Genomic DNA, 15,074 nt, shown 5'->3' with positions numbered 1-15,074 from the left:
AAGTCGCTAGAGGCTCGTATTCATTGCTGCACATGTATCCGGCATCAGGTGATCCCCCGCCAGTGATGGATACCAGGGACTTTGCTGTAGATACTTTAACCACCCTGGCGTTCAATTTCCCCAGGATTTCCGTGCAGAAAGTGTTTCAATGTATTTCCAATCATTTTCAACCTTTTTTTTTTTTTTTTTTTTTTTGCAATCAATTTTTTTGATATTGAATTCAATTCAGCTTATTGTATTGAATTCAATAAAAAAGTTTGCTGCGAGATGTTGACGCTGTGTGACCCTGGTGTCATCAACGCCGACCGACGGACATGTGATCGAGGGAGAAGCAAAATCCGCCAAGGGACATGGAAGAAGGCACTGGGGAAGCTATCAGAGGAACGCGACGAGGGATCAGCACGCTAATGGTGAGTATAAGACCCAGATGTATAGGTAGCCAGATGTATATTGTTAGCCAGATGTATAGTCAGGTATATAGTGAGCCAGGTGTTTAGCCAGATATATAGTGAGCCAGGTGTTTAGCCAGTCCCGCCTCAGCCCATTGAGTATATAGATCTTCTCACCCGAAGGCTCTCCAGCGATGGCTGCAACAGCACTTTCTCTTTCATCACCAAGTCTCATTCTCTGAACATTTACATTACGAGACTTGGTGACGTCACCAAGCCCCGTAATGTAAATGTTCGGAGATGGAGGAGGGTGTGTGCCGCAGCCGTCGCTAGAGAGATCTATTTACTCAACGGGCTGATGGGGGGGGGGGGGGATAGGCCACCCGCCCGCCGCATACAAGGGGGATCCCCCCCCGCCCGCGCAGCCGCCGCATACAAGGGGGAACACCCGCACGCACATTCTCTGCCCGCCGATCCGCTGCCCAGGGATTCTCTAGGGTGGCTGGATGCTTGTTCTGCACGCTGGGGTAGCACAGATTGCTACCCACACCGTGCAGACAGGCATCCAGCCATCCTGGGGAATACCTCTGATGATAACAAAATGCAGCCGGTGGGGCAGAGAATCAGGAAATCTCCCTGTCGGCATGGACGAGCTCAGCTCGTCATTAACGTTTTTGCGCCAGGGTGGCTACAGGGGTTCTGTGGGATTCTAAAAATCAAACAAGCTGACACTTACCTGGGGCTTCTATCTGCCTCCTGCATCGGTAATGTCCCGCGCCGTCCTCCTACGATGCTCCGTTCCCTGCCGCCAGTCTTGGTTTAATATTCATCTATACAGATGAATAATGCTCGCTGCCTCTCACATCATCGGGAGCATACTGCGAAGTACAGTTTTCTTGTACTGCGCCTGCGCGGTAAGCTCCTTATGACGCATGCGGGAGCGAGCATGGCCGCGCAGCCGCAGTGCAATCGCTTGCGTGATTACACCAGGACCAGCGGCGGGGAACGGAGCATTGGAAGAGGACGGCACGGGACATTACCGCTGCAGGGGGCCGAGAGAAGCCCCAGGTAAGTGTCAGCTAGTTTGAGTTTTAGGATTCAAAAGAACTCCTTTAAAGCCTATTGAAGACTGTTCCGACCCCCAGCCTCCCATCTCCCAAAGCTTTTGTACATTAAAATGGTTCCCTCTGCCTCAGCTTTCCTGACTGTTGATGCTGCTTGAGAGCAGTTTATATGAGGTGGATTCACCCTGTCTGTGCTGCAAAAAGTTTCAGATCATTGTCTTGAACATCATGCCTTGATAAAGAGATCTTGTGAGGTCTTGAAACATTGGCATTGGTTCTTTCCTCACAATAAATTGCTACAAATAATTTAGGAGGTGCTACTTTTACTCCAATACTGGCGGATATTCACACTCCAGATCCTATTAGACCATGTCCTTATTTTGTATGAGTTCAAAAGGTAACTAACAGAATTCCTGCAATAGCACATGCTCAAACATGTATTAAATTAAAAAGTGATCATCGTATATAGTAAACACGTGAGTATGGGAAGTGGTGCTCTTCTCTTATCAATGCTGAATGCAATCTTAAAACAAAGCAACTGTGGCTTCCCATAATGCATCACTGCCAAATGTGCAAAATCACGTCTTTATGCTCCTGAAAGCCAGGCATACATTCAGAACTGCTGGAGTATAGTGAGCCTATAGCTTATAAATTTTACAGAGCAGCATCACTCTAACATGCACAGTTGGTACTGTCCATTTTACAATGAACTTGAAAGATTTAGTTTTATAATGGATTGAGAATGCTGTAAACATTAATTCTTTATCTTAAGACCTATTTATTTATCTTCCAGGAGGGCTTGGCGGCCTGGCAGGACTCAGTAGCTTGGGAATGAATGCATCAAACTTCTCTGAGCTGCAGAGCCAAATGCAGAGACAACTTATGTCCAACCCAGAGATGATGGTTCAGATCATGGAAAATCCATTTGTACAGAGCATGCTGTCTAACCCTGATTTGATGCGACAACTAATAATGGCCAATCCACAAATGCAGCAATTAATCCAGAGAAATCCAGAGATCAGTCACATGCTCAATAATCCAGATATAATGCGACAAGTATGTTTCTCTTTATTTTTATAATTTTTCTTCTAGACTGCTTAAATAGGATGTTGTAAATGTTCTTAATTAGCATCTGTGTATTATCATGGTCTACCTGTTGCTGTATGGTAGCACGGATGCTACAGGAAAAACTCTTAAATTGCTTTTATATTGTATTAATGTTAAGCACTATAGGGAATGCTAAACATCCGCTATTCCGCGGCAAAACGCGTGGTTTATACCCTCCAAATCCCCTCTGCAAAATCCACAACTTTTTTGGTCGTGTATTTTGCAGCTCATGGAGGCAGAGCTGTGAGCTGCAGCTCTGCCTCGATGCCCGTCATTCGCTGCGCTGATCTCCGCTTCTCCCCGCCCCTCTCTGTGAAGGAAGACTGAGGGGCGGGAAGAGGCAGGAATTGACGCGCGAAGAGGCAGAGCTACAGCCATAAGCTCTGCCTCAATCAGGAAGCGCTCCCTGCTGTTAGCTCGGGATTTGGGGGGGTATAAACCCCTCTTGCCATGGGGATGCAGCATTTTAGCACTAGCTATAGTGCTGAGCATTAATACAAGGCAAAATCATTAATTTAATCTCGCTTTAGACTCTCTCTTTAAAGGATACATTCAAGGTTAAAAAAAATATAGATCTACTTACCCGAGGCTTCCTCCATCCCCTGGCAGCCCATATGTCCCTCGCCAGGTCGACCTTTACTGTGCGAGCACTGCTTTCAGTCACACTCACATGGTCTGGACTGAGCAGGTGCAGAACTACTTTGGAGGGATCCTGGGACTCTGGAGCTGCGGCGAAGGACATATTGGCTGCCAGGGGCTGGAGGAAGTAGATTTATTTTATTTATTTTTATGTACCTCGAATGCTTCCTTTTTAATGAGGATTTTCTTCAGCCTCCAGTGCTGTTCGACCAATCAGGCGCTGAAGCTGTAACAAATCCATCCAATCACTGCCGCCTTCTCTTCTAACTGGGTCCGATAGCGCCGAGGGTGGGAGCAGAGCTCCATCATTGAGCAAATCGCTGCACTCGATGTTGTTGAGCGAGTGAATTGATAAGCAAAAACATTTTGCGGGTCGTTTACTTTTTTCCTTTTAAAAAAAACGCTTCCATTGACTTGCATTAAAATGCGGCAAAATAGCCATGATCGTTTTGTCAAAAAGCGCACTCAAGGCAATTTTTACAAGGCAATGGAAATTTTTTTTTTTATTATTAATGAAAATCACCCCCAAAATGCTTCTCAGTGTCAGGGACCTAATACATTTATTTTGAGAAGAGCAGATCCGGGTCCAAAATATGCTTTTAAAACAAATGCAGTAATAGCTTTCCATGTGCAGAATTGCCTGTTACATGCTGCTGTGGACTATGAGCAAGTACTGTAAAAAAAAAAAATACAGTAAATATTAACTATTTTGTAGACTCTAGAACTGGCCAGAAATCCAGCAATGATGCAAGAGATGATGAGGAATCAAGACCGAGCATTAAGCAATCTAGAAAGTATTCCTGGAGGCTACAATGCTTTGCGCAGAATGTACACAGACATTCAGGAGCCTATGCTAAATGCAGCGCAAGAACAGGTATTTTCACACTGAGTTGTGAGATGTTTCAGATATATAAAGATTACCTTTGTGACTTTCTGTGAAACTCAAACATGAAGTTGCTCACTGTAGGGTTGCCGCGGTATGACGGTATACCGCGGTTTGATTGTGCATGGATCGAGTTTTATCATTTTCTGCGGGGGGGCAGCATCGGAGATGTGCGACAACAGCAGGCACACCAACAGCGGCGGGGGTGAACGTCTCCGGGGGTCCTCCCACTGTGACTGCAGAGGGCACGAGTGGACAGAAAAGAATGCAGACGATGTAATACTGCCTAAAATGTGCCCAGCTTACCAGTCCTGTGTGCAGAGCTTGGACCGGGCACTGAGCTGCAGCAGGATAACTGAGAATGGCAGCGGGATACCAGAGAACATTCAGTGCGCAATACTGAAGAGCCAGACTTCAAAGGCTTTCCTTTGATTGGCCGCGATGGTCTTGATGGCAAGTGAAGAGCCCCGTCATTGAGCCAATCATTACGCTCGATCTTCTCAGCAAACGCAGTGATTGGATCAATAACTGGGCTCTTCTCCTGCCATCAAGATCATCACAACCAGTCAAAAGAAAGCCTTTGAAATCTTGCTCTTCAGTATTGCACGCTGAAACATTGAATCATCTTTGGTATCCTGCTGCCATTCTTCGTTATCCTGTTGCAGCTCAGTGCCCGGTCCAAGCCCTGCACACAGGACTTTTTAAGCTGGGCACATTTTAGGCAGTAGTACATCGTCGCCACTTTTTCCTGTCCACCTATGCCACCTATTACTGGCTACACCTATCCCTGGCCACCTATACTGCGGCCACCTACTACTGGCTACCTATGCTGTGGCCACCTATTACTTGCTACACCTATCTCTAATGCCACCAGGACTTTTGCAGGAGCAGGGTGAGCCTTTTTACAGTTTTACCCTGGGCCCCAAATCTCCTGGCGGCTTAATCGTATGTATGCCGAGGGAGTGGGACACTCCACACTCGGGTCGGGGCACATTATTTAATGTAAGGGGAGGCCTGGGTCTAAATAATTGTATAATACCATCATACCGTGGTATTTTTTTGTTTTTCATGGTTATCATACCATGGAATTTCTACCGTTGCAACCCTAGCTCCCTGTACCTAGCCCGTACATTCGCCCTGGGTAAGCCGATAGGCCACCACACTCTTCTTGGGTCAGGTAAATGAGCCCTCTGTCTGATGTCAGTAGTTTTACCTTCTTGTCACTTTCAATATAAATTCTCATCTCGGCAGAGATTTAGTCTCCATTTCACGGTTTCTGCCAATACGCTATAAAGCTAATGTAGCCTACATGTTAAATACTGCTCCCCACCCACTTCATTATATAAAGAAGTGTCTACTTTCTTCAAATTTTTGAGCAGTATCTCATTCTTACATGGAGCCTTTCTTTTTTTAATGTAGTTATTAAATCGAGCATCTAATCTAATAATAAAAAAAATGTACTGCCAGCTTATGAAAGACATCCAAAAGTGTCCCAGAAAGTGCCAGAACCTTCGCCTTCTGTGGAGCTAGCTACAGACTCATGGTGACCCTAGTGCAGAGCTTCCTGAATACTGGTAGCAGGTGGGTGTTATGGGCATCTGCACGCACACAGCCATGCTAAGACTTTTGGACAACAGTTTTGTGCCAAGAATGGCAGCAAAGTAGCCACATCTTTCCAAGAAACATATTAAGGACAGACTGAAATTCTTTGGTCCCGAAATGTTGGCTTTTTGAACTATTTTCTATGACTGAATAAAGATAAGTTTAGGAGGTGCCAGCTTTATCTTTGATTGTACATGATTGAGGCATCATCCTCCACTCAGCTGCAGCACTGTTGCACCAACTGCATCAACTTCAGTGGCTGATCCAATATTGTGAGTCTGAGACAGCTCCAATTGCTACATTACATTCTAAAACAAGTCAACAATTGGTGTAAAGTATTTTCTCAGATTAATCCTTCTGTTTGGGACGTTGGAAAACTGGTCTCGAGAAAAAAAAACTACCATGAATGTCATGCAGTGAAGTGTCAAACCATGTGTGGGGTTGTTTATTATCAAAGGATGTGAGGGCAGTCACATTGCAAGTCCAAGAACACTGCAATGAATAAAGAATAGGTAGCAGAATGTTCAACAATCCAGGCACAATTTTGGGGATGATCTGTGTTTTCCAGCATGATGGAGCACCTTGTAACAAACAAAAGTTATTATAACATTGTTGTGTTTTTTTTTGTTTTTTTTTAACCTATGTCCCAGGAACCCAGATCTTAATCCCATTTAGAACCTATTGTTTGTTATCTATAAGTAAACAGGAAAGCGGAGCCCAATATATTTTTATAGACTTCAAGTGCACAGCCCAAATGGTACACCATCAGTTGGCACTTGGCATAGAAGCTTAAGGGTGCGTTTCCACTAACGCAAATTCGCATGCGTTCCCCGCATGCAAATTCGCATAACCAATAAAAGTGAATGAGCCTGTGTCCACTTGTCAGGAAAATTGAGCGTTTTCTTGTGCAGGAAAAATCTGCTCAGCAGAGTCATCCGAATTCGTACACCGCACGCACGCGATTCGCATACAATGTATTTAATAGGGAATTCGCATGGTGTTTTTTCATGCGAATTTTCATGCGAATTTGCATACGATTTCGTATGGAATCAATGATAAAGCACACACAGGCACTGACATGGTTAAATTCGCACACAGCGTCATCCATGCGAAATCATATGCGAATTTGCGGTAAAATTCGCATACAACCGCATGCGATTTCGCTCCTGCATGCGAATTCGTCCGCGGAGAATCCGCGTCGATTTCCCACCGCACTAGTGGAAACGCACCCTAAATCTAGAATGCCAGAGGGAGTTTTAGAAATTGAGAAGGGTCAACACTGCAAATATTGACTGTCGTCATAAATTGAATCTAAAAAAAGCCGAAGTAACGCTTTTGTTTTACTGCGAAAACATTTTTGATCATGACTAGATTTTCAACACTTAGGACCCATTTTCACTTGTGCGGTGCGAATCGCCGCGGTAAAAATTCGCATGCGGATGCGAATTTCTCATGCGGGTCTATGCGAATTTTCATGCGAATTCGCAATGACTATGTATGCGAATTTAACCATGGCAGTGCTGGTGTGATTTGTCCATTGTTGCTATGCGGATTCGCATGACAATTCGCATACCTAAACTACATGCGAATTTCCTATTAAATTACATTGTATGCGATTCGCATAGCGGTATGCGAATTCTGATGGCTCTGCCGTGCAAATTTTTTTCTGCACAGAAAAACGCAAAGGAATCCTGACAAGTGGAAACAGTCCCATTCACTTGTATTGCTATGCGAATTTGCATGCGAAAAACACATGCGAATTCGTGATAGTGGAAATGGGCCCTTGCTAGGCAGCTTCACTGTCTGAGAATGTTGTCTAGTCATGTGCAATGCAAGGAAAAAACAGCAGTGCTATAACCGAGAACACCAGTATAATATAAATGAGGAAATATAACCGCACTACTGCACGTATGCGAACACCTTTTACATAGAACCCTCAGCGCCACGCAAGTACAGCCACATCTGCCTGGCCCAAACATCCAAACTGTCTGCTATTGATCTCTACAGAGCTAATGCTTTAAGGATAGAGCTGAATACCACAGTCTTTACTCCCTTGTGAAACAAGCATATGTCTGATAGTGAAAATTGTTGTGCTGTGCCCAATAGGCATATTTGCTAATTGTTATAAATGTATGTTAATGCAGTTATTTTTTTGTGTAATCATGTCATGCTAAATCTCTAAATTGTAGTTCGGTGGTAACCCATTTGCATCACTAATGGGCAACTCTCCAAATTCTGGAAACCCACCATCAAGAACAGAGAATAGAGATCCATTGCCCAACCCCTGGGCTCCTCAGTCAGGTTCATCATCTTCCTCATCCTCATCATCCTCATCCTCAGGAGGCGGAGGCAACCAGACTGGAAGCAGTGGTGGAGGAAACGCCACGCCTACACCTGGCTCCACTTTACCAAATCTTACGTCCGGTTTGGGAAGTAAGTTCAGTTTCAATTCTTCATGCTGTAGTGTGACTGTTTTAGATGAGTCCAATTTAAAACAAGATCTTTGGAATTGTTGCTGAGCTAGGAATGAGATGGCTTTGAATTGGAATGCACCTTTTTCTTCAGAAAAGTAAAATTTTTATGATATTCATAGATTACAAATTGAATTTTTTTTTCTTTATTCACAAAATTACTTATTTAGCACTGATAGGGTTATAGCCATTATAAATAGCTTGGCATTACAATTGAAACATAATTGTGACCTTTTTATTAAAGTTTACAGATGGCTTTAAGTTGTTCACTGCATAGTCTTCTCTTCCATACCTATGACATGCCTGGAGCCTTTTAGCTGCTGTGTTTTCTGTACACATTCATTGATTTCCTCTATTTGCTTAGTTTCCTAGCACTAATCCTGTTTGTTGTATGCCTGCACAGTGACCCAGAATATAAAGTGTTTGTGTATTCAGACTAAAGGTAGCCATACACTGGTCGATTTGCCATCAGATCGACCAACAGATAGATCCCTCTCTGATCGAATCTGATCAGAGGGACCGTATGGCTGTCTTTACTGCAAACAGATTGTGAAATTGTGAATTTCGGTTGGAAATCGATCGTTCGGTCAACGTTCGCGCAACGATTTCACAGCAGATTCGATCAGTGATTGAATCTGCTGTATATCGATGGGAAAATAGTTAGGTGTATGGGCCCCTTTAGAAAGAGAACTTGAAGTGAGGGCCGGTGCACACCAAAAATCACTAGTGTTAGGCTCTTAGGCCCCATTCACACTTGCAAATGCTGGCCATTTCACGTGGTAAAATCGCTGAACACTGCGGCGATTTTGCCGCGATTTTGCCGCGATTGCGTTTAGCGCTTCTATAGCACAGAAACACGATTGCTGGGAAATCGCCTGAAAATGGTGCAGGCGACGCGTTTGCGTTTTTGGGCGATTTGCAGCACTTGGCGCAAATCACCCAAGAACGGGCCCATAAGCTTTCATTACACTAGCGCTTTTAAAAAGCGTTTGAGCGTTTTGCCGAAATAGCGGCAAAACGCTCTAGAGTGAATGTGCCCTTAGCGGTTTCTTTTTTTTTTTTTTTTTTTTCCCTCAAAAGCGATTTCAGGCATGTGCCTAGTGATTTTCTATTTATGCCTAGTGGTTTTTGGAGTGTTTTTTTTCTGTAGCAATTTTCTACTTCTTCTGCACTTTGACCTGGAAGCGATCAGCTGTTGAAAAAAAGAATGCTAGGAAATTCACTGTTAGCTTTTTTTTTTCGTGTGATTTTTCCACTTCTCCTATACTTAACATTGACCTAATCGCCTCCAAAATGCTGCAGGGACCCACATTTGCGTTTGGGAAAAAATCACATTGCTCTGTTGTGATCCATCCCATATATACATTAGCCACGTGCTTTTTGAAGCATCCGCTAGCATTTTTAAAAGCGTTCAAAAGTGCTCTTGGTGTGCCCCAGCCCTGAGAGGAATTTGGAGTCGGCCATCTTCATTTTCTAATAATCAGTGCCATTTGCCTGACGTCTGTGCTGATGCTTCGCCTCTATCAGATGCTTTTGATCCTGTTCTCATGCCACTGGCTGCATGCTTGTTGCAGCTGTGTGACTCAAGCCACTAAAGAAAAACTCAGCATTGACAGCCAGGCAACTGGCATTGCTTATAAGGGTAAGAAGATTGCAGCCTCTGTATTCCTCTCACTTTCAGCAAATAGTGCGAATAAAATGAAGCTCTGATCATTAATGCAATTTACTTGGTGGTTTTCAAGACCCTGATATGCCACCTTTATGTTCAATGAATGATTCTGACCTATGCCTACACCAGTAGTAAATTTATACACGGTCAGTGAGATGCTAATGATTCTGGAAGCTTGGAACTTTTACGTGCACTTGCTGGTTTTGTTTAGTTGCAAGTTACTTCTAGTTGTATCCATCTCATTGACCATCTAGAAGTAAATGTATATACACTTAATAACCACTTACATGTTGTGCTCTAAATATTCTCCCAACTATAAATTGTCCCTCTGTGCTCCTTATCCTCACTTTGCAAGTCCTTTTTTATTTTCATTGATTGAGGTGACAAGCCACTATCCTAAAATTGTTAGTCTGTAATGGCGTTGATTAGAGCTGAAGACCTTTTGATAACCCTTAGGGCCCGTTCTCACCTGAGCGCGAATAGAGCGATTCCTGCTCATGGCAAACCGCTAGCGGTTTTGCAGGAACCGCTACACAATGTAGCGGTTGCGGTTAGCGATAACCGCACTGCATGCAGCGGTTTGCCGTCGACGAGCGTTCCGCGATTTGCGATTGTGATTAGCGTGCATAGCACGCTAACCGCAATCGCTCCAAAACCGCCGCAGTGTCAAGTGATTTTACCGCGCTAATCGTGGGAAAATTACCGCCGGCGTTCTGCGATTTTAAGTGTGAGCGGGCCCTTACAGTGTTCTCCCCAGAAATTTTCTCCAGCCGGGTGGCATGAAAAAGTAGCTGGGTGGGGGGTGGCAAGAGAATGCAGGGCTGGCTTTTCTCTGCCAAACTTGCTTACAGCATAGAAGGAGGCAAGGCGATGACAGCCGGGAGCTGATGAAAACTAGCCGGGTGAAGCACCCGGCTAAAAGAGCCTGGAGAGAATGCTGCACCACCTAGACATGTCATCCTGATGAGTGCCTAGTGGATGCAGGTTATCTGGTTTTATGTAGTAGCTGATGTCCTCTCAACTTTTTTTTTTTTTTTCTTCTTTCTTACAGCTGGGATTTTCAATACACCTGGTATGCAGAGTCTGATGCAACAAATAACTGAAAATCCACAGCTGATGCAGAATATGCTGTCTGCCCCTTACATGAGAAACATGATGCAGTCTCTTAGCCAGAATCCAGAACTTGCAGCACAGGTAATGTGGAACCTGTAACCTCACAGCTGCAGAGGCTTTGTTGTGTGAAAGTACTTGCTGTAAAACTTTGTGTCATTTTCTGTCCAGCTGTAATGCTCTCCTGCAGTTTAAATTATTGCCTTTTTATAGTTAACTGGAAATGTAAACTCAGAAAACCCGAGGTGGGTTTGTCAAATCCTATTAGGACACAGAGGCATGTTCTGTATACAATGACCTGCCTCTGTCCTTCCATTGTGCCTCCAGACCCCTCCCCGGGCTCTGTCACTAGCCTGTTATTTACCTCTGCCTTTTAGTCACCGCCACTCCTCTGCCTCCTGTATAGCGCGGCTCCACGCCTGTGTCCCTTCCCGCCTCCGTAAGCTTCCTCTAATCGGCTTACAGTGGCGGAGAGGGAAGGGACACAGGCGGGAGAGCAGCGGTGACTTGACAGGCTGAGGCAAATAGCAGGCTAGCGACAATCTGCGTGTCGCTAGCCTGGCGCTTTATGTGGGACAGCAGAGCCGGGGGGGGGGGGGGGGGGCACAATGGAAAGACACAGAGGCAGGTCATTGTATAGAGAACATGCCTCTGTGTCCTAATGTGATTTGACAAACCCACCTTGGGTTCTCTAAGTTATGAAACATACTCAAATTATTGTTCCTCCTGCTCCTCATCCAGTCAGTCTGATGAGACGGTAAGATAGTCTCGTAGTGGTGGAAGATATCATTTTGTGGCTGGCATTAGAAATAAGGATGCCATGATGCGTGGGCTCACAACTGCTGTACATAGGCTTATCCCTTACAATCCACTGCTGGTGTGTGGCAAAACACTGCACAAGTGAATACATCCACATTTGCTCATTTGGAAATTTCTACCAGACTTCAGTAGCACATTGTTTAACCCCTTTACATTTTTAGGACTTGAATTTCACTTCCTAATTGGTCTTCCAGGACATGTAATTTACGTTATGCACTAAGAATTTCTGCTGTGCACGTGTTCATGCATTTTCCCGTCGTCCCTGCTCGTGCTCATGCATGTTCAAATGTTGTGAATTATTGCGCTAATAGCAGCAATCAATCATGCAAACTTAGAGAAAAAAGTATTAAAGTTACAGTGTCCGAATAAATAGTAGTGCCTCCACCCCTTAGGGAAGTTTTCCATCCAGTGCCACGAGTATCTCGCGTATCGTAGGCTGAATTTCTCTAGGTGACTTTAAAGGAATCCTGAGACTAGAACAAAAAATAATTTATTCGCACCTGGGGCTTTCTCCAGTCCTCTTCAGGCGATCGTTCCCTTGCCGTTCTCCCTGGCCGCCTCAATCCTCTGCTAGTTGGCCTGATCATTCCTGTAGTTGCCGTGTATAGTGCATGCGCGGCCACGTGCACTTGGACTGCGTGTGCATTGACTCAAACAGATTAAAGAATTTACAGAATCGGCTAGCAGAGGATCGGTCCAGCCCAGGATGGAAGCAAGGAAGCCATCGGTCTGGGCTTGAGGAAGCCCCAAGTGTGTGCATTTAATGCATATGTATTTTTACCTGTGTGTTTGGGTCTTCACTTGCGATCATTAATATTAAAGCACAAGCCGCATGCTGTGCAAAAATACAAATGCAAATTGAGCTGCAAAATCGACCCGTGTATTCCCAGCAGAAGTCCTTTCAGACCAGAATTGGCATACCGAACATTTAACGTTTGGCTCCCCACTTGTAAGTTTCTAGTATGGAGAAGTTGCCAATGGCAACCATGGGGACAGCTTTACTTTTTCCATAGCAGTTTATGAATTTATATAGAAACATTAATGTTTCAACACATGCTAATTGGGTGGTAGTGGCAATCGATTGGTTTGTATTAAACCTTAAACCTTAAAATGTGTTTTGTTCTTTTCCTATCTAATTAGATGATGCAGAATAATCCGCTTTTTGCTGGAAATCCTCAACTTCAAGATCAAATGAGACAGCAGCTGCCAATTTTCTTACAACAGGTAAGTTAGAAGACAAACACAGCTTCACTAAAGATAAAAACAAGCTGACTAGACATTGAACCTTTGAACTTAAGCCATATATGACTTTAACCCATACTGGTTTTGCTGAGACTGTATTCATCTACTGAAGGAGGGTAACCTGCAGACATACATTCCAAGGACCTTTTTTTAGCTGTAAGCAAGGGGATACAAGGCAGATTAGGCAATCCATTTTCAAAAATGCTGCAGTGGAAAATCATTTGGAAATGCTGCTTTAGTAATGTTAGGGAATCTAGTATTTTTGTAGTAGTGCATTCTTTAGGATTTACTGTGTCATTGCACAAACAGCCTCCTGTAGGAGTTTAACCATCAATGATTTTAATTATCGAACATTTGTTTACCGCTTTTCTCCTGTCAGACTCAAAGCACTCAAGAGCTGCAGCCACTGGGACATGCTTAAAGGAATACTATTAAAGTATCTCAATTTCTGGAAGCAGCATTAATCAATATGGCAATATGAGTCAGAACGAACACAGCATATGCTTCTGCTGTGCAGTGTGTCTTTTTTTTAATATACCTTGCAGACAGCGTCCCCTGAACAAACTGACGGCGACGGGTTATTTGGGCAGACCATTATGCTAGAGGTGATGCCTCTTCCCGAGTGCAGCTGTGGATTATACTGTTTTATGCTCCCCAACTTCAGTGCAAGTTATGCAGCATGTTACTATGAGGAGGGAGAGACAACAGCTCTCCCTCCGTCTCACTCCAAGTCTGCCCGGCCAATAACATCATGCTTACTTGTCCCCTTCTGTTTGCGTGTGAAGGGAATCGTCAGAAGTTTCCCTTCACACTAGTGATGCCCGGTTCATGAGGGATTGGCTCATTTGAGACGGTTCTTTCCTGTGAGTCATGATCTGACTCATCACACTGAACCGAATCAGTTCAGTGGATGAGAAAGGATTCCTTTCTCATCCACTGAACTGATTCGGTTCAGTGTGATGAGTTGGATCACTCGGTGGAAGAGGGGTGATGGTAGAGTCTTTTCCATCACCCCTCTTCACAACATGTGATCGGAACTGAGAAGACATTGCTGCGGTGGTGGAAGAAGAAGCCGACTCAACTGTCCAGACAAGTAACTATGAAAGATCCTTGCTGCCCACTCTGCATACCAGGCTGGGGAAGGCACACTTCCCCAGCGGCAGGAATGGCTGCTAAAGGGTTAACCTCCCCGGCGTTCTATTGAGATCGCCAGGGAGGCTGCGGGAGGTTTTTTTTTTAATAAAAAACAAACTATTTCATGCAGCCAACTGAAAGTTGGCTGCATGAAAGCCCACTAGAGGGCGCTCCGGAGGCGTTCTTCCGATCGCCTCCGGCGCCCAGAATAAACAAGGAAGGCCGCAATGAGCGGCCTTCCTTGTTTTGCTTAGATCGTCGCCATAGCGACGAGCGGAGTGACGTCATGGACGTCAGCCGACGTCCTGACGTCAGCCGCCTCCGATCCAGCCCTTAGCGCTGGCCGGAACTTTTTGTTCCGGCTGCGCAGGGCTCAGGCGGCTGGGGGGACCCTCTTTCGCCGCTGCTCGCGGCGAATCGCCGCAGAGCGGCGGCGATCAGGCAGCACACGCGGCTGGCAAAGTGCCGGCTGCGTGTGCTGCACTTTATTTGAAGAAAATCGGCCCAGCAGGGCCTGAGCGGCAGCCTCCGGCGGTGATGGACGAGCTGAGCTCGTCCATACCGCTCAGGAGGTTAACGCAAACCTAAACTGATAATGATTGCGTCCTATTCCTAAATGGAACATTCCTTGAATCTCATAGTTATCTTTTAACCACTTGCCAACCGCACGCTTATACCGTGCGTCGGCAAAGTGGCAGCTGCAGGACCAGCGACGCAGTACTGCGTCGCCAGCTGCAGGCTGATTAATCAGGAAGCAGCCGTTCGCGCGAGCGGCTGCTTCCTGTCAAATCACGGCGGGGGGCTCCGTGAATAGCCTGCGGGCCGCCGATGGCGGCTCGCAGGCTAAATGTAAACACAAGCGGAAATAATCCGCTTTGTTTACATTTGTACGGCGCTGCTGGCAGATCGGCGATCCCCGGCCAATCAGCGGCCGGGGATCGCCGC

The 15,074-nt window shown here is 45.2% G+C and overlaps 1 protein-coding gene across 1 annotated transcript in view; it reads left to right on the top strand.

Moving 5' to 3' along the window:
- UBQLN1 (ubiquilin 1) overlaps positions 1–15,074 on the top strand; it is a 31,750-nt gene that overhangs the window by 9,144 nt on the left and 7,532 nt on the right. Inside the window, exons 4-8 of the mRNA XM_068236925.1 lie at positions 2,247–2,509; positions 3,915–4,073; positions 7,874–8,117; positions 10,876–11,018; positions 12,894–12,977. Of these exons, the coding sequence (XP_068093026.1) occupies positions 2,247–2,509; positions 3,915–4,073; positions 7,874–8,117; positions 10,876–11,018; positions 12,894–12,977 (893 nt within the window). The remainder of the gene's footprint in view (positions 1–2,246; positions 2,510–3,914; positions 4,074–7,873; positions 8,118–10,875; positions 11,019–12,893; positions 12,978–15,074) is intronic.

Source organism: Hyperolius riggenbachi, chromosome 1 (genome assembly GCF_040937935.1).
Source record: "Hyperolius riggenbachi isolate aHypRig1 chromosome 1, aHypRig1.pri, whole genome shotgun sequence".
Taxonomy (NCBI): domain Eukaryota; kingdom Metazoa; phylum Chordata; class Amphibia; order Anura; family Hyperoliidae; genus Hyperolius; species Hyperolius riggenbachi.
Note: the sequence above shows the minus strand (reverse complement) of the source record. Positions and strands in the feature narration are given on the sequence as shown.